The 26455-nt window shown below is 37.4% G+C and overlaps 1 protein-coding gene and 1 long non-coding RNA gene across 2 annotated transcripts in view; both read right to left on the reverse strand.

Annotated features, from left to right (window-relative positions):
- Positions 1 to 1145: 1145 nt before the first annotated feature.
- LOC106964531 (uncharacterized) lies at positions 1146 to 1749 on the reverse strand. The gene is made up of 2 exons (XR_001428447.1): positions 1485 to 1749; positions 1146 to 1360 (listed from the first exon to the last, which is right to left on the reverse strand). It is a non-coding gene; the product is annotated as an uncharacterized LOC106964531 (long non-coding RNA).
- Positions 1750 to 11901: 10152 nt separating this feature from the next.
- LOC106964529 (brain-specific angiogenesis inhibitor 1-like) overlaps positions 11902 to 26455 on the reverse strand; it is a 71210-nt gene continuing 56656 nt past the window's right edge. Inside the window, exon 2 of the mRNA XM_015060098.1 lies at positions 11902 to 13007. Within this exon, the coding sequence (XP_014915584.1) occupies positions 12061 to 12801 (741 nt within the window). The 5' untranslated portion in view covers positions 12802 to 13007 and the 3' untranslated portion in view covers positions 11902 to 12060. The remainder of the gene's footprint in view (positions 13008 to 26455) is intronic.

Below are 26455 nucleotides of genomic sequence, written 5' to 3' on the forward strand. Positions count from 1 at the left end.
TAATTTGTTAATTTGTGTGCCTTAAAGGGACATCAGACATCCTAAGGAATCTACAAACTTTTTGGACCGGCTGGGGTCTGGTCAGCTCCAATCTGGAGGTTGAAGTTGTTGACTGTAATCTCCCGCAGTCATCCACTTGCTTCCTGACGTTAAAGTTGTCCAAAAATCACAAAAACTATGCAGACTTCCACCAACACCTTATGGCCAGCATGTCTTCAAGCTACTCAGGTTTTGGCCTAATTTGAACCGGGCCATTTCAATGTCTTACAAATTTAAGCACTTAGAAATGCACTATGTAATTTTTTTTAGTTACGACCTTCAAATATTTTGTAATTGTTATAAAATAGTGTCTAGTGCACTTGTTAATTACTTGAGTTTGACAGAACTTTGCATTCTTGTTTCAATACTGCTCAAAAAAATAAAGGGAACACTCAAATAACATCCTAGATCTGAATGAATGAAATATTCTCATTGAATACTTTGTTCTGTACAAAGTTGAATGTGCTGACAACAAAATCACACAAAAATCATCAATGGAAATCAAATTTATTAACCAATGGAGGCCTGGATTTGGAGCCACACACAAAATTAAAGTGAAATGTTCCCTTTATTTTTTTGAGCAGTATATAACTGTTTCATGTTATTGTAGAACATATTTTGAAGCTTGTACTTGCTGCTATAAATTGTTTACCCAGTTAACACATTCATTAGCTGTATCACTGAAACTTTTAAGAAATATTAGACCATCATGGTAATTGATTTCTTAGCTAGAAATGGCTTGCATACAAAATGTTAAAGCTGATATGGTTGAATTTGTAATGAAAATTACAATGGTTTCATAATGGTGATTTTATTACATAAACATGTAGCTAGCACATGTAAACACTGAATATTGTTAATTAAAAGAAAATGTTTACATCTAATTTATTGTCTTTGCCAATATAGAATATAACTTGAATACCACTGTGTAATATTATGTAGTCAGTATTAATAAATAGCAAGTTGGCTCTGTTATAACGATGTAAATTTCAGAACCTTACAGCAAAAAAGGCGGCACACACATTTTGATAATAAATTACACCCACTAAAAAAGGATTTGTATTTATCAAAGAAACTAAGTTGCACCAAATTATGAAGGAAATCTATTTTGTATCTTCAATTTACATATCTCCAAAAATTCCAGTTAGAATATCAACTGTCTGACAATAAACATTTATCACATTAGAAAACAAGGACGTTGGATCTGGTAGTGTTTCAATTTCCACCCGAGTCAAAGGCCTTGGAAGCTCTCTGGCACAGTCACGCCATCATGATGGCAACCATATTGGCTCTCCCCATCAATACCATACTGGTTGTCAACCTGTCAAAGATTTAAGAAAATATGATATAAAAAAAACATCCAGACTACACACACTGGTGTTGTTTTTAAACCACAAAAGCAAATTTATAATTGCACTTTGTAAAATGGCATAAATTAAACAAACTTGTGTGGGCTCGTGACCTTCATGTTGGTTTTGAGACCACAACAGTAGTGGTGACTGGTTCTGTTCTGTGCGTAGTCCGTGGTTGTTCCAGCTGTCCATGAAAAATTGAAGATGTCTGTTGATTTGAGGTAGAAAGGTCCAGTGTAATGCGTATAAGTGCACCTCGTTGTCTGTTTGCAGGAGGCCCTAGGTCTCCAGGTAGAAGAAAGTTGTATAAAACAGATCCAACACTACCCCAAATACATCTCTCCATAACCTCTCAATCATGGATTGAAAAGACATTTTTTTGTTAAAAAGGAGTAAAACAAGGTTGTCATAATGCACTGATATAAACACCAACAACTTAAAATAATAATTTCAATTTGTCAATCAATGTTAGTCATTTTATGTAACCGTGTTTTAGTCATTATAAATGTGAAGAAATTGATGATTTAAAGTTAAGTTTGTTGCCATGGCGGCACTCTATATGGCTGCGGCTGCTTCAGCTCCCAGTAATACAACAAATTTATTGCTTAATTAAATATCTTCTTCTACAATAGCTCAGAGAAACACTGTAAGAACAGTCTCTGACCGTCAGACTATGTTAATTAATATTGAGCTAATTCAGTCATCTGGACTTCATAAATAAGAAGACATGGACAACTTTACAAAGTCTTGGACTGCTATGTCAGTTAGATCAGTTGAATCAAGCTAACTACACAGCAGCAGAATCTTCCAACAGCCCAGGCCCATAAAGACACCGGAGAAGATGTGAGAGAAAACAAAAGCGAGAGTGTCGTGGTGGACTTGCAGCTAAGCTAAAAGCTGACCCTTTCCGAATGATCCCTTGAATCAAGTTGGACTAAGCGTAGCTGGATTTAACCACCAAAAGGGAAACAAGAAACTGCTGCATTCTCATTTTCTGTGAGACATGGCTAAACTCATCTGTCCCTGATCATGACATCAGCCTGGAGGGGCTAACAACTTTTAGAGCTGACAGGAGCCATGCTCTTACTGGTAAATCCAGGGGAGGTGGTGTTTGTATTTACATTAACAACAGCTGGTGTAACAACGCCACCCTGGTCTCCAGTCATTGCTCTGTGGACATTGAGTTCATAATTCTGAGATGCAGACTTACAGAATACTTACCCCGGGATTTCACGACGGTTACTTGTCATACTATTTTGAGAAATGTAGCAACTTCCATGGAAGTAGTCAGTATGAAAACATGAAGAATGGAGAATACATCAAGACTTTAATTTAAATACCTTTGGTTATGTGTGCTTCTTCCTGTTATGTGAGAATTTCTGTTTTGGCCTCTGGTTGAGACCATGAAGTGTGCCACTAGTACATTCTCCCCTCCTTTGTCTGAACGAACACGAGATGGCACTCCATATGTATTCACAGCTTCAAGAAAGCTGTCAAGAACTGTTGTAGCACGATTGTTTGTAGCAGCAGTCAGGTAAGTAATGAGGCGGCTAAAACCGTCAATGCCCCCGTGAACAACAATTTACCATCTATATAGACAACAAAAACATTTTTGATTAGCACTGGTAGCAGAAACTTTCTTTTGTTTGTTGAATGCAGGCCTGGAATTCACAGAGAAGGAAAATCATAACCGCAGTGCTCTTATTCAGCAGAGTAGATGTTTACGTTAAAACACAGAGTAGTTCCATTCTCACTTAGGCAAAGACAAGTTAAAAAACTTTTATGTCATTGTCTTTGTTGGTCTCCCTTATTCACTATAAAAATAAATAAACTACTTTTAAAGAGTACATGTATTTGTAATGTCAACTTAATTCCTCATTTTTAAACATTACATTAATATGGGACCATCAGCAGTCAAACAATTTCTATGAATCAATTTTTCTTTTAATGTTCAATTAACTTACATGCTTTTCATTATGTGAATATAATAAAGCAGCTACAGAACATTTACAAACATGAAACAAATGTATTTTTCTTAATAGGTTTATAGGCTTCATAATAGGTGTGACCCGTAAGAAACAGAAAGATTTAAATTAAGTTATGAAAACCATTTCAAAATAGATGCTCACTGAATAAGAGGGAACATTTTTTATGCTTGATTTAGGACGATTTAACTTGTTTGATTAGTATCTGCCAGATACTAATCAAACACTCAAGCATTTATCTGGTCTATTTATTTTACTGGTCTAGTTATTTCTATTTGTTCAGGAAATATCTTAAACGTTGCTTTTCTTTTATCAAACAAGTAATTCTGACCGTACAAGTTTATGGATTCCATCTATGTGCCACAAGCTGTTTGGAGCTGGAACAGAGTATCTTCTACGCCGAACAGTGCAAAGCCGGAAAGTGCGCATCAAAATTCCTTGCTGGTCAACTTCTTCTTGCACTCTTCTTCCTTGAAAAATTAAGTAATCCATAATTAAAACATGTTTGATTTGGAGGTGATGAACGTAATGAAATAGAACATTTCAAACATTAACTATACACCTAAAACACTCACATGTCAATGAGTCCATGGTGTACTAATGACAGTTAAAATAAGATTACAATATTGCTATGCAACTGCAATATATTAGAACATTTAATTTACTTCCAACGGTATGACATTAAATTGTCTTTGTGATTTTTTTACATTGCATATAAGTGGTAAACTGCTATTTGTTATCAATTGAATGATATATACAACTGCAATTGGTGTTAATATAAGCAGCCATAGGTTCATCTGCTGACTTACTTTGGATACGAATACCTCTGGCATTCAAATAGCCCAATATCATCTTGTATCCTGTATTAGGGTGATAACTTAGAATCTCTCACACAACTCCATCCAGCTCATCTTCTTCAATGTTGCAGTATAATTCAGATACTCTACAAGAAAAAATAAAACGCAACCAAAAGTGAGGTTCTCCACACGGAAGGAATCATAAGACCAAATTTCTGACACAAATGTATTACACATTTTGAAGAGGAATTACCATAAGAGTCATGTGGAAGTATCTTAATGGTGGACATCAACAAATTCGTAAATACTTTTCTGATGCCATCTACACCTCAATATATTTGAATGAATCCATCCATTAACACTTATCCTAGTTGGGTCATGATGGGTGAGGGGACCTATCTCCAGAGGTCAACAGGCCAGAAGCAGGGTACACCCTGAATAGATCACGAGCCAATCGTAGATGAATATGAATATACCTCATAATTCTAAACTAATTAAGTGGATTAAAGGCTTAACATAATATGTTTTACTAGTAAAATTCGATATTTGTACATTTGAACACAACAGATCAGCGACGTGTGGTCAGGGGAGGCAGAACCTCAGCTGTCATCATGGAAGAATAATAAGATAATTTATATTGCTATTTTCACCCTGTATTTCCATAGGTAAACAATAACATGCAGGGGATATTATGATTTTGATTAAGTCAGTGCCTCACCAGTTATGAACCTCACTGCACGTCATTGACACAGATGTTCCTAACAACTGGAATTATAATAAAAATATAAAATACAAATCAGTTCAAAGTAGCAAAAGAAATACCACACATGCGTACTTACCTTATACCGTACTCTGCCATTCGCCTGTGAACAGTTCTTTCACTGACCCCAAAAAGTCTGCCAATATCCATGACGGATACACCCGCAAGAAGAAATGATTCCAAGACGTCAGCAGGCAGCAAATATCCAGGTCTTCCAACTGTTCTTGTGTGGTACACAGATTTGTGCAAACGACAAGCCACTTCCTCCAAAATCTGGACAACTAATGAGTCAGCATCATTATCCGTGTCTGCAGCTAACTGGACCACCCACTCAAAACATCGACTCAAAACAGTAAATAGTCATCACTGACTGTATTACTTTCAGCTAAGCTAGCAACGTGCCTTAATTCCTCAGCAATCCTACGATACATCTCTAATAGTTGCTTACTTCCTCTCAAATAAGGCGCTCTCCGAAGAGGACCACAGTGCAGACATTCACAATCGATCTGCACACGGATGGTTCTCTTTCTTGATAATTGACCAATAGTAGAAGAGCTGGACATAGAAGGCAGCCCTCCTCATTAACATAACGATGCAGCAGAAATACAGCGAGCAAAAAATACAGCAAATAATACAGGAAAAAATACAGCAAACGGAAATACAGCAAGCAGAAAAGGGAGAAGCAAAACAGGCAAAGCAAAATATCTATTTTTCTTGACGGAAACTCTAAGGGTAAATAACTAAGGGTTAACTAAGGGTTTAACTAAGGGTAAATGAAAAAGGAAATTTATATTTAAGCTTTTATTTATATATTTATTATTTTATTTATATATTATTTTATTTATTATTATGTTGGACATATATTTTTTATTTATTTGTTTATTCTTTTATTTATATATGTCGGATATATATTTATATATTTATTCCTTTATTTATTATTATGTCAGTTTTGGTCCTCCATACTTTTCAGACTCATAGTCACCAAACAAGCAGTGTACTGCATGTATTTGAGTATGTATGTTTGGTAACAGGGTGTTACACCTAGAAAATATGCAAGTTCTACTTTTTTATGTGTTGTTTTCTCTTGGTGAAATGTTTGTCTGAAATAACAATAACAATAAAAGAAAAGATTCAATTCACTCATTGGCAGAACTTTTTGGACTTCCTGGCTTTTAATAAACCTCTCGCAAAGGAAGTGTTGTGAGAGGCCCCAACTATTTATGTGAATAAACTAATACATTTTGGTTTGACAAGGAGCTAGACATAAAAAAGGATATGTCAATAAAATGTTGGCTGAAAAGGTAAAAGCATGTTTCGCCCAATCAAAACTGAATGATTAATAAAATAAGATGGCATTTATTAAGCTTGTTTTTACCCCTGATAGTCTGGTAGACTTGGTTCACTTGGGGACAAAAATTACAATATTTGTTCCATTTTCAGCTGCTGCAGTTCTCTTTCACACTCAGCTGTGCCAAACAATCCAAACCCTTTGAGCAACCCTACCCCCGCCCGTGGCCCAACAATCACTGAAGGAAGTGACATGAAGACCTCTGAAGAAGATATTTTTCACAAAATGCAAACAAAAAAAGAGTGGCATCAGATTTTAGCAGTTGTAGGACTTCTCTCCCAGTCTTTGACAAAATACCACAAGCCATTTGGTGCATTTGTTTTGGCTATATTTACCCAGAAGTCCACTTACCCAGAAGTCGCTTTTTGATCCTTCGATGTCCGCTCTTCCTATCATTGTGAAGCAGAATTCACCAAGCGTTGGATTGTTCACCCACTAATAGGGAACGTGAGCTGGGATTAGACCGTCGTGAGACAGGTTAGTTTTACCCTACTGATAATGTGTTGTTGCAATAGTAATCCTGCTCAGTACGAGAGGAACCGCAGGTTCAGACATTTGGTGTATGTGCTCCGCATCAGAACTGTATCAGAGTTCACTGGAACCGATCTAGGTTTGTAGGTGGACCAGAGTTCATTACACATTCTCATTTCCCCAAACCAACCAGACTTTCTAGGCAAACTGACTGCAGTTGAGTCAAAGTGGACTAAACAGGGTTGGCGTGAATGCATCCTAAAAGTTGTTCATTTTATCAATACATGACTTTTTAAATTTCCCTCTTACATGCTTCATATTGGGGGAATAGAGACATTACTGCTGAGCTAGACTGAGGGTTTTATATTGTCTAATAAGCAGCTCTAATTTGTTGTCTCTTTTTACTCTCCCAGGTAATTTTACCTCCTCTCTCTCATCTACCTTTTGGTATTCTTCATCTCTCCCTTCATAACTCAGGGCTTAAATGTAGAACATATTTAAAAGCATGGAGAACTCAGGAATAATTGATACTACTTGTAAGATTAGTTGAAGACAATAATTACAGTTTGTTTTAATCATAGCTGCATCTTTTTGGCTCCACTTTCTACTCCGTTCCTGTACTCATCCTTCTCAGCTGCATCTCCCTCCATACTAATGACTTAGTTGATATAAAATGATTAAATTATTAAATTGCTCACATGATCTCTTGTCTTTGCTGAGCTGTCTTTGCTCAGTTATGGCATCATACATAACTGAGACCATCTTCATGGCTAACATTTGTTGCCTCTCCACCACTCTTCAGGTTCTGTCATTAATTCTTTCTGGTATCACTTCATCACTGTGCACAACAAAGAAATACTTGGAATGCAATGGTTTGCCAGTAATATATTTAACATTAAGATATTTTGATAAAGTCATTAAGAATTTACAATTACTTGCTTATGTCCTGCAACAAATAGACAAATCTGTCATTGCAAAAGCCACCGACTTCACTGGATATCAAATATTTCCCACTTGTTTGATGCCACTTGTGGCGGTAGCACTTATAAGGTAGTTTCAGTGTTCAACTACTTTTTTTCTACAGGACCAAGGTGGAATCATATTTACTTTACACACAAAGTAAAGACTCGTTTTTGTCTTTACTTTGCTTGTTTTTCATTTATTTCCAATAACGTCCCACTTTTCCACCTATTTTTCATCCCATGCGGTCTCGTGTTCCACAGGTGATGATTACTGAGACTGCACAGCAGGCTTCCATTTACTCAAACTGGGATCTAGAGATTGTAGACAATAAGCTAAAATATTTTAAAGAAAATACCTTAAAAGTGGTAGAAAATATTCACTACAGTCAGCCCGTTTAGCTTAGCAAAGCACTGCTACGGCAACAATAATTTTACTGAGATTTCTGAAAGTCACTTTCACTTCTAAAGCAGCATTCACTCAGTTTTCCACAGTGAACCCTTAGGTGCTACACTGAAAACAATATTGATCTGCTTAGCTGTTCATCCACAAGAGCAGAAAAAGTGGCTTTTTCAAAATAACAAACGGATTAAAGCTACATTATTTGCAATGCTCCAATTTTTCTCATTCTAAAACGAACGGCTGCTTTCTGCTCAGTCAGAGGCAGCCTGATGAATACTCTGTGTTAGCTTTGGAAGAGTTTGTCACATTTCCACACACTCAATTTATGCTTTGCTCAATGCAGTCCAAAACTGCTGGGGTGAACTGTCAGAGTGGAGTAGAGCTGGAACCACATTATATGAGGAAAACCCTGAAACAGCTTAAAACAGCTAAAAACAGATGGATCATCCTGGACAATTAGGATATTGGTTAAAAAAAAAAAAAAAGCCTAAAATGATGAGCTGTAATGATGCACTCCACAGAACAAGAGTGTCTTTATGGAAAAATTTCAACATCCTTGGAGAGGAGAATAAGTTAGACTTTAGCAATAGTTAGATATTTTTATTCCAGAACTATTTCTAAATGTCCAGACCTCCAGGAGGAGCTGGCTTGTAATTGTTTTGGTGTCAAATAAAGATGTGATAAACAACATAGGTAAAAAAGTTTAATTTCACTAAGAATGTAGAATAGACAGGATAAACTCTGACTGTTACGTTATAGCTTTATAAATCTTAATTTATATATATAAATATAAAGCACAATTTGTTGCAAACTACATATGAGTCAATATTATAAAACACAATACTTAGAAGCAACGCAACAAGATTATCATTTATCTATAGTACAATAAAATTTGAAACAATGTTCCCAACAGACTCTTAATGCTTTAAACCCAATAAAAATGTTTAAAGGTTTTGTCAAGATGACTGAACTGACTGTAAATGTTTGTCTGGGATGTGTTTGTATGTGAACAGGCACAATTCTATCATAAGAAAAGGTATGGGGGGAAGAGGGACATCTGCACATATTTGTTTTTGATAGATTTCTGGACTGCTAAAATAATAATAAAACAACTCAACTTTTTATGGTGCTTTTTTATGATGCAAAACATTTAAATTTCACTAAAATCAAAAACAGAAGAAGCCTCTTAGAGAGCAGTCTGTTTTCCGTAGATCAGCATATGATATTTCATATGGAACGAAGTCATAGGAAGCTGGAAGCTGACGCCCATGGCAGTGTGTTTGTGTGAAATCTTGTTTGATTCCTTCTGTAAAGGTCAAGACTCAGATAGTTCCTGTGCTTTGTGTTAAATTGTAGCTGAATGTTCTTCAAAATTACATAAGCTCTTAGGCAACTTGTGACCCTGCAAAATACCTGCAGTCTTTGTTTATATCATTTGGATCAAACACATTCTGATCTTCTCACATTCCTCCGACCCATTCTTTGGAACACTGTCCTGCTGTTCAAAACAACAAACAAAAGTTTCTATCTCTGAGCAAAATGTCTTAAGATGACTTTACACTCATATTAGTATATATCATCAGAGATCTCATTAATTCATTAACCTTGACTCTTTGAATGTCAGGACATTCCAAAATTAGCATGGTAAGCAGCATTACTCTCACCTTAAAGGTTAAAGATCTTACACAGTAAAGAATGGGATGATGTTTCAGAGAGTTATGAGTGCTCATAATTGGCCAGATACTCATTTGATGAATTAAGATGATACATTTCACTTTCAGTTTCAACCATCCCATATCGCCATGTGAGTGAAACATCTGCATAGCAGAGCTTAATTTTATATGTGTGTGAAATTAAGCTGTGCTGTTACTGGGTAATTGCTATTTAATTTCTTAAAATGTTATTTATTAAATTTTATTGATAAGTTATGAGACTCATTTGATTCTGGAGTTTTGAACATCAAAGTCATTTAAAGCAGCTGGTGGTTCAATTTTTCAGACTTTCACATCTATGATATTAATTTTCCTGAAAAGTAATGATTAATGCTAATCGTGTGAAAATGGACGTTTTGATGTATAACCAGTCCATTAACCACCCAGAGCTGTGCACCCTCTGCCTCACTAAATAATAGGTGATGTGCATCAAATGTGGAAATGTGACTTGACACATCCAGCTGACAAAGGATGTCAGGCAGAATAGCAGCACTTTTCTGAATTACTGTGCCCACTTAAGGCACTGTGACTTTCAACCATTACACATAACACATAAGAAACTATCAGGTTTCTATTTCTATTCAGGTATATGCTGGACCAGACATTCCTCCATCCATATGCAAAACATACATTCAAGGCAAAACCCTTATCTACAATCCATCGATCTTAGTCAAACCCATTTCACCTCACACCACTCTCCCTCTTAGCTCTGTGAGCCTCTTCACCTTTAATTCTTTCATCCCCTTTCTGTCTGGGCACTCTGAATCTCCTGTCTTCATTCATTGCTCACAACAGACACCTTTCTAGTCCCATTTGTTGCTGCACAGAAGCCTTAAATTGTTGGCTCCCTGCCCTTTTTTTCATTCACAACCCATTTCCTCTCTGCAGCCTTTTGTTTGTCTTTTTCAACCAATTTAATCCATCCCATCACCCATCCAGGCCAATATTCCAAAAACAGTAGGCTTTTACCTTGGACTGCAATAGACGTTTTGTCTGCGTGGGCAGAAGCACAAGGAGGCAGAAAAGCTATAAAGTGTCCTTTGATTTTTATCCCTTCATAAGGAAATGGTGAATGGTATATTTCTATACCATTTTAACTTTCACACCTTAAGGCACAAACAGCCCACACCCTGCTGTTGAGCACCATAAGCAGGATTACATAAGTGTGATAACTACTGCAGAGGAGGCAGAGGTAGCAAGGGGATATTGGGTTCTTTGGAGACTGGAGGTGGATAAGGCAGGAGATACCCAGTACAACATCTTGCTTGGTTGGCTTCCCATGACTGGCTCAGTATCAGCCCACCATCAGCCTGGGGAGGGAGAGATGGAGAGGCAGTGATGGTAGGACAGATAAGAAGGAGGCAGAAGAGGAGGAAGAGAGGGAAAAAGACCAAGGGAAAAATGTGAGATAGATGCTGGAAAAGGTTAAGGGGAGAGAGGGGAGCCAAGAAATGTTTTATCCCTCTGGCCAAAGTCCTGACAAAGCAAGGATAGAGATGTCAGGCCACATCCTGTCCACAGAGGGAGAGGGAAGGGAGTCAGGATCAAGCAACAGACAATTAGACTACAAACCACGAACCCTTAGCCTAATGTGTTTGTGCCTTTATTCTTATCTAGCTTGTTCTTTTGTCTCTATTTACATCACTCGAGCCCCAGCCCCCTGCCCCCAGTCTGTGTTGAGCATCCTCACATCTATCCAATATCAGCACTTGAGTCTCCTCAGTTTCCCAAAGCTTCCCTGAGGCCGATCAAGTGTCACTTGTTGGACTGCAAAGGAACCAAATACGCTGCAGACACTGCAAGGTTACTGAGCTCGCTTCCATCAGAGGAAACCTTAAACCTCCCATTTGTCTCTTTCTGGCCCTCTTTCTCCCAATTGCTGCCAGAGCACCCCTATGTGCTTCTGAGGCAATGTCACACTACTGTCCTCACTTTTCACAAATCATACACATTTCCCCTGCACTGATGGCCACTGAAGATACCACTTTTCAGACACCTTGCTGAGAGCATGCTAAACAGTGATGCTGACCTTCCAAGGGCAGACAAAAACAAAAATCTCTTTTCTCTGCAGTTTCTTGGCAGAAAACTATTTTCTACCCTATTGTTTAGAGGAGAAGCAGAGATAATTGTTAATCTCAGCATTTCAGTGATTTTCAAAGGCCGAGCAGTCGATCCACAAACAATGATGTGATTTCTACTGACACTTTTTATTTTAAACTGCGATAAAATGAACACTACTCACCATTTATTTCCGCATCTTTTCCACTCTCTTTCACGCTGGGCAAACAGTTTTCCAAGTAAACTCCATTGTGATAACAACTATCACCCAGACTGAGCTGTGGAGGCTTGTCCCAGCACAAGCAGGGGGTCTGCATTATGCCACAGGGTCTGTTGGATGTGCTGGAGGCCAAGCAGTCTTCCAGCCACTGGCAGAGCATCTGACAGGCCGCCATGCTTGGATTGCGCTTCCCCACCACCAGGTACTCGGTTTTGAAATCCTCATCACCGTTTTGGATGGCCATGCCTGCCCGAGGAGGTCCTTTCCTCATCTGCAGGAACTGTTTTCCAGCCTCCAGGAAGGCCACAGGAACAGAGGAGTCACACAGCCTCACAATCTCATCAAAACTCTCCATGCCCAGGTAGGTACGCGTGGTCTCCAGGAAGGAGTCATACTGGAAGGTCCGCAGTTGAAACGGCTGGCAGCCCCCTGTGGGTTTGGTCACCTTGATGAATGTTGTGTACCGTCGTGGATCTGGGTTCTGTAGGGTCCAGGAACAAGGCACAGTGGGGAACACTGATGATGACAAAAAGAACCCAAAGAAGCGGTTCTGAACTAAGGTGGAGCAGGAGTCGGACTCAGGGCCTGAGGGGGCGGCATGGTAGCAACCGCCCATCAGTAAAAAAGTGGCACAAAATGATAGCAGTGCTGGAAAAGGCCATCCTGAATGGCCAGCAATGAGAAAAAGGTTTTTCATGGTTTCCAGCTGAAGGAAAGGAGGCAGTTCCACAGGCAGGGTCAATGGGGTCTGGTTCCTGGTGAGTCACTTCCCCAGTTTCCCAGAAAACAAATGTATAGAAATGGAGAAGGGGACGGGAAGAGGGTGACGAAAGTGAAGAAATCTGGTTCTTCTCAAAGATAAAGTGATACGCCCATGGCTGCAACCCTGAGGTTTGCAGGAACCTGTGAAAAGGGAAAGACAAGATACAGATTAGATTTAGGATCTGATCAGAAAACAGAACAGGATTACACTGTTTCTATGTGAGGATTCCGTTTATCCTCACATAGAAAATCCCTATCACCACACATTGTTTGTGTGGTTTTCTCAGAACAACTGCCATGACTGAAGCTCTGCAGCTCTGCAGAACAGAACCAGTTAGAATCCAGGCAGATGGAAGCAGGGAGCTGGCAGTTTAATGGAGTTTTTCTTCATTATGCAAGTTCAGATAGGTCTTTTCCTGAGAGACGACTGCTTTCCTCACATGCCTGTTCCCACGCCTCATATGGCAGCAAAATAATTTGTCCAATTAGAAGACTATTAATTACAAAAATGCAACAGCTGCAACCATTCATTACTGCTCTTATTCTGCTGTGATCAGGATTCTTTGTTTTTGCTTTATTAAACCCCCAAAATCAGCTGATGCCTTAGGAGTATTTCAACAACAAATGATGTATATTCTTATGGTGGTCTGATGTTTTCAATAAACATTACAAAATATATTTGGTAGAATTTTGTATTATTTCAATCAAAGAGGTTTGGTTGAAATATGAATTAGCTTAGAAAAGGAAAACAATTCAAACTTATTTTTTCTGCTTTCCTAACAAGTCTATTTGTATTTTGGGAGAAAAAAAAATTCAGCTTAATGATTCCAACTGGTTCAATTTAGAGAAAAAAAAAACAATAATCTTAAATGGTTGTATTTGTCAAGAAATAAACAGCAATGTAATTTTCATGCTTAGACAATAACATTAGGTGACAAAGTTTGGTAACACTTTATTTGAAGGGGGGTGAATAAGAAATCATTACTGATATAAAGTTGTTATAAAAGTATTACTGATTGCACTTTAAAAATTAGGTAACTTTATGTTATTAAAGGTAAAGTTTAAACAGAAATGATTTATTAGTTAATGTCAAGTTGTCATAACAAATACATTTTGAATAATGTCAACTTTGTATTAAAAGTGTCATAATTTACCGAATGACGCTTTATGACAACAGTCATAAATATTCATGAAGGCTTATTCATGTTCATGACAGGTGTTATGTCATGTTTATGAAAGTGTCATGTCAGTCTTATTCAACCCCCTTCAAATAAAGTGTTACCCAAAGTCTCTGGGAAGTGACATGCAGTTTGTTAATTTGCATGTTCTACATGTAGTAAATGTACATACAACACTACAAGTAATCCTAATTCATACATTGCACTCTACCATTAAACTGAAAGAAGAAAACAAGCTCATTAATATGACATTGAAAATCTTCAAGATGCTCTGTCATGTTCACCTGATCACACATTATAAGCTCCAAACAGTGACACATGTTTTCTCTGGCGTTTCTGCTAGAAACGCCAGAGAAAAATCCAACCTTTAACTTGAGTTTGTGCAGTTCAGCAAGATCAAAATTAAAATGTGAGCATTTCGAAAAACAATTTCTGCTGACATAGAAAGGACAAAAACGTAAAACAACGGACCTCATGCCTGTTGTTAAGCATAGGCATGAGGTCCTAATCCTATGACAATAATCCTATTGTCATAGGATTATTTTGTCATCTCTTCAAAGAGGATGTCTGATGATGTGGGCCTGGTGCTCTTGTTAGAGTACAGGTCAGATCTGCTGTGTTTTTCTATCTCCTCCTGTGCAGATATATGCAGACAGTCATTGGATGTCCACAATGTCCAGAATTCAATGCTTCACTCCTCATAATAAACCAAACAAACCTGATTTATTTAGTATGAGTCTGGAACATGATGTTATGGAATTAGTCAAACAGGTGGTTTTCCCATTGTTTTTATTATTTGTTGTTACATCATTATCACATCACATAATGCTTCTTTCAGCATCATAGGATTAATGTCACTAATCTGCAGTAAATGAGAGCTGTGAATGCTTTGGCATGGTTGTAGACGAGGGAGGAATGAATTCTTTTATTTCCATTATTTGCAATGGAGGAAACTCCTAATTCATATTTTCAGGATACAAACCGACAGTTTAGACAAAAATAAATACACATTTCAATTTATACTAATGATGATTAATTCCATAAAAATATAACTTTTTCATAACTGCAGTTTTTTAAGTAATAGAGTTCTTCAAATAAAAACAACATTATGAACTTATAATTATTGTCTTACTTAGAGCAAAGCTAATTGAGCAGCAATTTGGTACAAAATAAAATACTAAAAGTGTATGTCTTATGTATTGCTTCGCAATAGTCCACACATTATTTGCTGAAAAAGTTGGATTCTGGGACAAGTCTCTGTTAATCAGAGTGTTTAACCCCTTAACTCTCACCCTGAAAAATCACCAAAAATGGCTGCTGTTAAATCAGCTGCTGTTCTTGAACAATTTAGAGTACATGCAAAAGCTTGGTCTCTTAATGAAGATGAAAAGCTAAATTTTCTATTTTTGCAGTCAAATATGCTTTAACTGTAAGTAGTTTGTACCTATTATGTTTGTAACACAAAAGAAATAGAAAAGATTTGCTTCACCCAGATTTTTCATTTTTTCAATACATTCAACATTGAGTGTTGAATGTATTGACTGGAAAATACCATAAATTTGTAGAATAAAGTTTTCTGCTTGTGGATTTCAAGATTGATCAAAATAGCACAAAAAAGAAATGCCATTTTGGAAGTTTATTTATGAGGATGTACAGATGTTGTCCAAGTGTCCCATTTGGAGTCTCCCAATACCATACTTGGACAACACCTGAAATACAAACTTCAAATGACTTCAATGACTCAGTGCTTCAATATACAACCATCAATGAAGGCTCAAATGAAAGATAATGACCAGATGAATCCTCTGGTAGACACAACATTACTGATAATGGAAATTATTTATAATTATATAAATAAAATAGCGTATCTGGGGGCAGGAGGGGTTAGCATACAGTCAGACCTCCTCCCCATTCTTGCAATATGCTGTTCGTCCCCGTCCCCCCATCCGTCCGTCCATTCGTCCGTCTGGTCCCCCCCACCCCCAGCATTCTAATGGTATGCTGTTAGCTATTGTACTGAATGTGTGGCAAAGTTAAAAATTTTATGTCAAGATATGACAATCAAAAACACCAGCTTTGCAAGAATCCAGAACACAAACCCTCAACACAGTGATGTCAGAAAGATAGGGGGTGGAGGACAGTGTCTCCATCTGAACAACAGAGCCTCTGAGTCTGTCTTTAAATTAACTGACCATGCTCTTTGTGAGATAGAAATGACTGCAGAATTTTCAAAAGTTTTTCAAATACTCTGGCAAAGTCGCAATATCCAATATCATTAATGACGAAATATTTTTCCTTCCACTTCATTGAGTCATCATTTCAACTTGGCCTGACTCATGTTCCATCTTATCCCACCTCACTTCATCTGCCCTCATTCTGACTGCTCAATAATTTCTACCAGTGCAGAAAAAAGGACCAGGAAGCACTTTGTTGGCTTCATCATCAGAACACAAGCAGTAAGTGATGCTTTAGTAGAAGACTGAGGGGTTTGATTTTGTTGCCTCCCTCTCTTTAAAGTCAGAATTTTAAGAATAAAGTCACAATTACCACATTGTTCGACACTGATAGTTTTTCCCCCAGAATTCTGACACAATTTTTAAATGTATTAAAATTATTTTGTCATCTCTTCAAAGAGATATAGTTTATTGTGTCAACTCTTAAGCTGGGTGTATTGATACGCTCCTATTACTAAGTACTGAATTATAGTTCTCTGCAATAGAACATGATGAAGAGAACCTACAGTTTAGCATTAAGACTCCATAATTTAGACAAATGTAGCAGTGGAACAGGAAGAGACAGACGGCTTGGTTACTATCATCAGTTTGACTACCAGATATCTGTTTATTTAATAGGGAAATCACGTCAACGTATCTTTATTGGAACACATTTTTGTACAAAGCCATTCTTGTTTAGTTTACCTTCTCAAGAGCAGGTTTTATCAAAAAGCCATTATGCTTTAAATTTTCTTGCACCACATTTTAGGTTAACTGAGTTTTAACCAGCTTTCTCTGTCTGAACAAATATGAGCTCATTAGAATGTTTTGTGAAATATGTCTCTTCTCAATATACTTAGAAAAACATATTAAATAGAAAAAAACAAATCAAATATTGTGGTTTGAAAATCTTCCCTTTTTTGTTTTAGCTCAAATGATCATCAAGAGATTAAAATGGACCAGTTGCCACATCCAGCAGCCCAAGGAGCAAAAAAACCCATGTAAGCACGCCCAACAGGCTCCCAGCGAGTCAGTCACAACAATGGCTCAATCACAGCGAAACAACAGGCCCCAAACTGAGACGTACAGAGAGACACAGAGACAAAAAGAACACTGATGAGAAAATAATAGAGTCACATGGCACATCACTTGTCACATCAACAGCACAAGGATTACTGGCTGATTAGCATTGTAGCTCAGGGATCTGATACAGAGCTGCTGCGTTGCGGCACAAACAAAACCAGACATGCCTGACAGACACGTACTTCTCTTACATTAAACATATCAGTTATCCTGTTTCATTGTTCTTTCACTCACATTCCAATGTGCCAATGATAATATTCACATTTACTGATAGCTATTGATCATGCAGACCAATAAGATGAGGGGAGCGATGACAAATGACAACTGATCTTCACAAATGAAATCTGTGAAGATCAGTCTGACATAAACTGACATTTTTCTGTCCAATCAGAGGCTTTATTTCAGCATTCCATTTCACTCCAGACACATGATCAACTTTATTCACTACACCCCTTTGCAGTTTTTCTTAAATGGCTCTCCTAATCATTATTACAATTTCCAAATGTCCATGAGTGAAGTAGTTATGAATAGTTGTGATCACTATGTGTTCTTGTGTAGACAAACAAGTGGATAAAAATGGTTTGGCAACTAATTATAGAACACCACCAATCTCTGTCTTTATATGCAGTTTGTTTTGAACCAATCCGTGGACAGAAGTGTTAAAACTAAGCATGTTAGCCCATAAATTAAACACCATACCAATGCTGATAAACTGGTTCAATAAATTCCCAAAACAGCAGGAAAGAATCCTCTCCACTACATTTCATGATTTCTCTGTTCCTGCCATGTTTCATGCTGCAGCTCTTCTCTACTCCTCCTGACTCTGCTGGCTGCTGATTGCTTCCACTTGTGTTCTGCCTTCATAAACTTCTGCTCTTCACTTGGTGTAAAATTGTTTGTTGTCAACCTTTGTCACAGCCATCAAGCATTCTTTTCCAAGTTCCTATTCCAATTTTCTGACTTTTGACGAGTCATGGCATAGTTACTTTGAAAAATGTACTTATTTACTTAACTGACTACTTAATTTTAAAAGTAACTTAATTAGATCACAACTTACTTTATAAGGCAGAAAGAAAACTTTCAGATGTCCCAGGGATAATATTTTTTTTTTCAAAGTGACAGTAATTGTTTCTTAAATGACATAATGAATCATAAAGAGATAAATTATGGAACTTTGCAGTGATACACGTAAGTTTAAATGTCTTTATTCAATCTAACATTACAGTGGTGTTGTGATGTATCTGATCTGATCCAGCCTCCAGTCAGATTCATTATTTAACATTTACACAATAGAAAATATATTGAGCACTGGGTGCTGCTACTGTAATCTCATTATATAATTAAATGTTTTGTTTTTGATTGAGCTGATCACCTGCTGTAATACATAGCATAAAATTATACACAACTAAGGTAGAGTATTGAAAATGCTGATATATTGTGTCTGCAAAAAAACTCAGGAAGAACTGCTGACACATCAGCATTGAAAACAAATGTTCAATTTCTGCCAAATACAGTGTATCCCACCCACTTACAGGTTTCCTAATGTAGAGATAATTAGTGCTTTCACCTGTTAGTGGTTGTAATGTTATGGCTGACTGCCATGAAATGTATGAACATAAGTAGTACCCAGGTATGCAGGTGCAACAAATGTAATATGTGTAATTATCTTTATCACAATACTTCTTTGTGTTCCTGAAAGCTGGACAATCTCCATACATTTCTTCACAAGATGTCCAACAATCAAGAGATGAAGCAGCTACTTTGGCATTTTGCCACCAGCAATGAAGCAACAAACCAACTCAAATCCAGTAACATTAATTTTTTTTTAAAAGTGGCTCCTTAGATTAAAGCTGAACAAACATATTTGTCCCATGTCTTATTTTGCTGAGGACATTCCTTTACTGAAATGACAAGGAATAAATGTCAGAGCTGCATATCCTACATAAAAACCGGCCACAGAAATCATTCAGACTATCATGCAAGATTTCAGAGGGGAGTGGAAAGTAAAGTTGCAGTCTGCAGCATCTGAGGACATTACTAAGAGCTGCTTCAACATCGGCATGTACAATGGCAAAATGACTTGCACACATTCTGTGCTCCACACACATTGGAGAAGTGTGTAAAATCAACTTGATTGCAATGTCCTGTACTGTGAAATCTTCTATCACTGGTGCAGTTTTATTTTCAAGCAGGTGAAGCAGAACACGCGACTGAGCTGAAGCAGTTGTGTGAAGAGAGCAGAAAAATATTTAGGAATAATTCTGGATGGTCAGTGAAACTTTAGGAGCCATGTTGATAAAATCAGCAAAACTGTTAGATCAAACATAAACTGTTTTAAAATGATTAGAAATTGTCTAACACTTTACTGTGCAAAGAGTTTGTTTTTTAACTCCATGATCCTCTCACATCTGTCCTATGGAGCTACTGTCTGGTCACAGACCAGTCAAACTCAAACCATTAGAAAGTCTCTATAATTAGGCCCAAAAGGTTTTAGTACCCAGCCAATCAAAAGCCAATCAGATTCCATCTCTGTAACATTATGGCTAAATCTGGCATTCTGGACTTTTCTAATTTTATAAGTCATAACCTTTCAAAACTGATTTTTAAATGGTTAACGGACTTGTGCCTAAACCATTAAGCAATTGTATACAGAAATTGCAGGGCAGCAATAGATCTACCAGAGCAGCTTTACATGTTTATTGTAAGGTTCCATTCAATAGAACCACTTTTGCTCAAAGTGCTCTGTCTGTGAGAGGATCTGTAATTTGGAACTCACTTCCTGCCAATTTAAAGTCTGTTACCAGTTTTAACATGTTCAAAAAACAAACAAAACTTTGGTTATGTCAAAAACAGAACTGTATCCATACTTAATGTTTTTTTATGTTTCATTGTTTTATATGCATGACTGTGTATATGTTGTCAACATCATGTTGCATTATTTTAAATGATAATTATTTCACTTTCTACTAGTTTCTAGATGTACTTTTTAAAAGTCCATATAAGAACAATGCTGTGAATTAACTTTAGCTATAATTTCTATGATGCAAACATGGGACTGCTGTTCTGTTCAGTTTGTCTATGTCGATGTGTGTCTTTCCCTATCAAATAAATATAAATTAATTGATTGTCTTTGTGAAACTGTTTAAGTTTTATAACATCAGCGTTGTCTGCATGGAGGCATGATACACTGCTAAATATATCAACATTGTTTCCTGTTATTAAAACACAACTGGCCACCAGTGTTGATGATGTACCACTTGTCTGCACAAAGCATTTCTAGTATTTTCTGACCAACATGTTTGATACTGGCAACATCTATTATTTTTTAGAGGGAAGATTGTAAAGAAGAAATCATGTTGATCGATAGGTATTTCACTCTTTTACTAGATGGTTAATGACAATACAAGAGTCATACCTTTTCTACTGCGAATGTTGACAGAAACAACACAAACTAGAAATCAGATAGCTGACTACCACAAGTCTTGTGAATCTTTTTTTAAATTGTTCATTCTACCAGGCCTAAGAAAATTCAAGATTTCCACCATTTTGACAACACTTCATTTGCATAAGTTTTCAAAAATATAAATCTACCTTGAAAAGCTTAGAACCACCAGGAAGACAGCCTCCTCTGTTTATGACTGGGTTCAGATAATTAACACTAGGCCTCTTCTAACACCATCAAGGTTGTTGATGTCTCGAACCCTTCCTTAGAGCAGTGTAGCAGCATGGTAAAGAAATGGACAGATCTTGGTGATAGGTAATTTCTCAATCTATATAAAAAGAGCCACAGACAATGTTACTTAGTTCTCAATTCTTGCAAATTCTTGCAAGAATTGAGAAGGCACAGTAACCCCGGCATTTCTGCCAGCCTGGTGCCGGCATGGCAGAAGCCAGTCTGGTTTCCACCGGCACTTCACCATGCATTCTGCCACTCTGCTGCAGAACATGTCTTTTTATTAGCAGGGAAAAGGAAGGGAATGGAATGTGGGAAGGTTATCGTGACAGAAGGGGGGCTACTCTGATAACAAGGAAAGGGGGGAAACAGAACTAAATTCTAAACACAGACAGTTTTACAACTAGGAATATCACAGGAAGATCTCTTCTTGCACACAGTTTAACAAATTCCTCTTCTCTAGCTTAAGAGAGAACAAAATGAAAAACAGCTTAGTAGTATATAAAACTAAAACTACTTATGTAAGAAAGATAACAAACATAATAATTCTAACACTTGGCAGTCACATGTCAGTCACAGTCCTGATGAAAATCCATCTGTCAAACAGAAAGATAGGGACATCTGACCCAAGGCCAGCTGTTGAAATGTGAATGCAGAGACTAAAGCTGGGGCAGATGGGGGCAGCAGTAGTATCTTCATCATATACAATGAAGAAACCTGAAGGACTATAATGAAGACATGATTTATTATAAGGAGAGGATAAATCATAAACACCAGGAGAAATTCAAATGAAAAAGTTACATGCACAATTGTGTATAGTGTTCATAGTGAAGGAATACTGACAGGAAATGGCCTATCTTAGCCTGAATGCAATTCTACAAAGCAAACTTTTCTTTTCTTGATAGTGTCTTTAGTCCAAAATAAGTGTTTTCATATGTAAATTCTGCAAAGTTGGGCTGGATATTAATATCTCAGCAAGCATTAGGGATAACAGAGGGCTCTTTTCTCAGCAAAATGCTGCCATTTCTGCACATCTGCACCCATATGAGTACAAGAAAACCTGCAATGCTCTGAAATTAAACAGATAATTATCTGTCTCTGCTGATGAATGTGTTTACTGTGGTAAATGTCAAAGGCTTTCTAATAAGCATAAGGAAGAGATTTCACATCCCACAACCCCCTAAACACACACACACACACACACACACACACGCACACACACACCCACACGCACTCACACACACACACACACACACACACACACACACACACACACACACACACACACAAACATGTTCACTATTATCCAAATTATTTAATTATTGTTTTATTGTATCCCTACAAAACTTGAGTTCTAAAATAAATTTCTATTTTATTTTCAGGGGGTGTTTTTTGGCACTGGTGGCCGTTATTCGCAGGAATCAGACAGGAAACTGGGGGGGAAACAGAACAGCAAAGGTCCAAAGAACCTGGATGGCTGGGTTGTCTCTGTATGCAAAGTCTACCACAAAACAGGTACCACCCTTTGAAAAGACTGTCAAAATAGCAAAAATCAACTTAAGATTGATTAAGAGTCCTTCAAGTCAAGAATCTCTCTAAAGTTTTAACAGTTATATTTTCTTTCCTGTCCTCTTTGCCTGAACCAGCCCTCCGTCCATCTCCAGTGTGTCCTTGGTGCGGGTCAGAGGGCCTGATGTTACATGGAAGTCTTAGTTCTGTCCAGTCTGGCTTTACTTTCAGTAAAAGGAATTCTTTAATCTGTAACTACATTTTAGCAATTTCTGATATTTTACTAACATAAATAGTAAGCAGTTCCATTTCTAGGTTTGAGTAAAGTCTGAACCTTTGTTGTATTTTTTATTGTATTTTTTAGGTTGTATTATAATAACCACCATTGTACTTTTGTTCACTTTCAAAATCTCTCTTTTTCATGCTTGTAATTCACTTTTAAAAACCTAAACATGTCTCATGAGTGAATGTTATCATGCATTGCTGAGCAATGCAGAGCCAGGTACTCCAGGTGTCAGTTCTGTCATGAAATCAGTTTGGTTTGTGATTTCATTTGCTGGAAGAAATCCCAGTAGCATTGTTTAGGATATTTTACCAGCTGCCCTGCAGTCGCTTGTTCTTCATTTTAAGGCACTGATCAGTCAGAAACTAGAACTACAATCCATCTAACGCTCCCCATAGGTTTACTGCAGTAGTTTCAGACTGAAGATTTTCAGTAGCAACTTTTGCAATGAAAGCTATTATTCTGACTTTGCTTTCATTAAACATCTAAGCAAAATTGTGAAATGTGTTAATCTGAATTTATTATGTCCAGCATTTGGATTGGAATTAAATATATTTTACTTCTAGCATGAACTTCCAAAATCTCTTTCAGACTGCAGCAGAGTGGGGCATTCAGAGAAGAGACGGCTCACTATCGTTTTGACTTAAAAGGCAATTGCTTCATTGCATGTCAGTCTAGTCTATCAAATTTGTTAAGGTGTCTTGGTCTAGATAAATGTGTGGGACGGAGAGAGCATTCAACCAACAGTGTTATCCTCCCTGAGCTGCTAGTGGAGCAGAAAAATTGTGATGCTGTCAGTGTTCATCAGTCAAAGCCCAGAGCGCAGGCTGCAGACAGCAAACAGCAAACAGACGTCAGCACTGTTTCCAACACTTGAGCTCATAAAACCCCAGGAGTGTAATTGAACATGACTATTATTAGGTTAACTGTACAGACTGTTTATTCTGTCAGCTAAATGCTGCTCTGTCCACCAGTTAGAGAAACAAAGCAGAAGTATGGTGACAGAGCAGTCACTCCAACAGACCATGGATTTGTTCCAGTGGATGCAGGCCTGAACACGACCGTCACTGGATTTCACTGAGATGAGAATTTGCAACATATGCAACCCTGGATTATAGTGTTGCTGCATAAAGAGAGCAGATCACAAGAAGTTTGACAAACACATTAAGATTCTCACATCTAACACTTGTGCAGTCGAGCTCTGCTCACAGCCATGACAAAAGGCAAAGCAAAATTAGAGTCAAGATGCATGTGGCGCTGCATGTGTGTGTGTTATCTTCCCCTCCTAATGCCCATATCTCTCAGTGGGGATGATACTGATGGCAATGTGATGGTCCTTTTTTTTCCACTTGCGCCATAAGTCTCTGCATAATGGCCACTTTGTTCTACAACCTAATCGCATTAATATGAAAGCCAATTGCTTTGGATGGCAAATCAAATCAAGCCAGATTGCATTCAAATGAAAATGAGTTAATCAGAAAAGCTATGTGTTTGCACAAAGGAAACGGGATTAAAACTGAAGGAGAACATCATATACAACTGACTGCATTTAAATGCTGCTCCATCCAGCTGTAAAATACACTTTGCTCAAACCTTTGAAAGCCTTCAGAACGCAAATCCATTGTATTTGTGTCAGACAGATTAAAAACACATTCTCTGTTGTTTTTTTTCTGTCATTACATTATGCAGTCACAGAAAGCAAATAAAACTTGAATTTGCTTAAACCTGCACTGATTAATTTTTTTAATCAGCAGGACACTCCTACTGCAGCCCTCATCTAGTGACAGTGTCCAGCGTTTCACCAGAGGATGCTTCAGTTTTGATTATAAATCTCTCTGAAAGATGTTCCAATAATTGGTACAATTGCATCTCCCCCCATACTGATGACCTACTGTGCAGGCACAGCAGGGGACAATCATGTATAATTAAACCTTATAGTGTCTGCTATAGTGCTCATTTACATCTCCTTTCCTGGTTGGAGACAGATGTAAAAACAGCATCCTCAGAAGGGAAAACATGAAGCCAGTCCACACGTGCCAAAAACCAACTTTACTCCAAAGGCAAGCCAGGAGCACACATAAACATGTTTACAGGGCAGCAGACGTCTGCTTTGTGTCAACATAAAATGTTATAATAATAAAATCTATTAAAGTGCACTGGTGTATAAAATGTTGTCCTTTGATCACTATAGCCACTAGAAACCATCTTTGCTCATCACTGCTGGATTCAAAAACCCAAAATGGCAATGGCCTTCCAGTCTAAAAGCTTCACAATATGAGTATATGTGTTGGTGTAAACATGGTTAGTGTGAATGGGCAGATTACATTGCTGGAATTACATCACTGGTTTTTGGTGACAAATATTAAAAAAGAATTTGGGAATAGTTATGCCAGCCTGCAAGTAAAAGATCAACACTACAAAGTTCAAACATTTTGTGGAACCAATGACCTCACGTTGACGGCAACTGCTTGTAATGCACTGATGCAAACACAAGGTGGCGGTAATTTAATATAAAGAGAACAAAATGACACTTAAAAACTATCCCAACGTATTTTCTACATCAGATTCCCACACTTTACCAGCTTCAAACTTCCCACAGTTTAGTTATTTTTAGTGAATATACTGAATGATATATTTTGTATTAAAATCTTGAAAACACTTAAATAAAATGTCATACTTTTTCATAATTTCCTATTCAGCAAAAATTGGAATATAGCTCGCTCTATAAAGACTTAAGCTGAAAACATAAACTGTCAGGGTTTGCAAGTACTTGGAATCTTAATCCCAGCAGTTTATCAAGAAGAATAACATTCGAAAACCAAAGTCAAGAAGGACAACTTCTCCATATGAAACTGCTTTAAAAGAGTAGCAGAACTCAAATGATTTCCAGTTTCTTCCACAACCAGGTCTTCCCTGTCCAGTTTCCTGGTTTCTCACTATTTCATCATATCAGTAGAGGTTAACACCTGGCTAATACTCATAATTTTTGTTGTCACCAAATCTGACTAGCTCCAGTCGTGCACTTTATTTTTTTCCAGAAGAGTTTTTTTTTTTTATTTATTTATTTATTTTTTTAACAGAAGTCAGCGACACTCTTATGAGTGTCGCCAAATCTGAAAGCTGGTACATGCATAGTATATAAAGTATATGCATAGTTCAGTGTGTCTGTAGTCTACAGAGGAAAATACTTCCTCTGTAGACGCTTCTTCTGTTACCAATTCAATTCTGTTTATTTACTGAATTGAGGTATTTCCAGTTGCTGAATACAGACTTATTTTATCTGCAGCATCCTCTGCTGTTCCCTCTTATGACCAACCTGTCGGCGCCGACAGGATTCCGCATGTGTAATTCCCATTACCGTAATTTCTGAACAGTTCAACATATCAAAAAAAATCCAAAAGTGCAGAAAAGATGAGACATTGCGCTTTCAGGGCATATATCATACATTACGGTAGCCACCCGGGAAAGTTTGATATGAGCTTGACCAATCACAAGAAAGATTCTCCGTTGTGTCATATTTGTCATCCAACCTACTCTGTAAAGTAACTCCTCAACGGTTGGTCGCATTCAAAAAATTCAAAAAGTATTACAAAGTGCATAAAATAAGCTTTCCAACGATGTATCACATGTGCAAGTTGCAGCAGATATTA

This window comes from Poecilia latipinna, unplaced genomic scaffold, assembly GCF_001443285.1.
Source record: "Poecilia latipinna isolate Pla-1442-1.1 unplaced genomic scaffold, P_latipinna-1.0 Scaffold1686, whole genome shotgun sequence".
Lineage (NCBI taxonomy): Eukaryota > Metazoa > Chordata > Actinopteri > Cyprinodontiformes > Poeciliidae > Poecilia > Poecilia latipinna.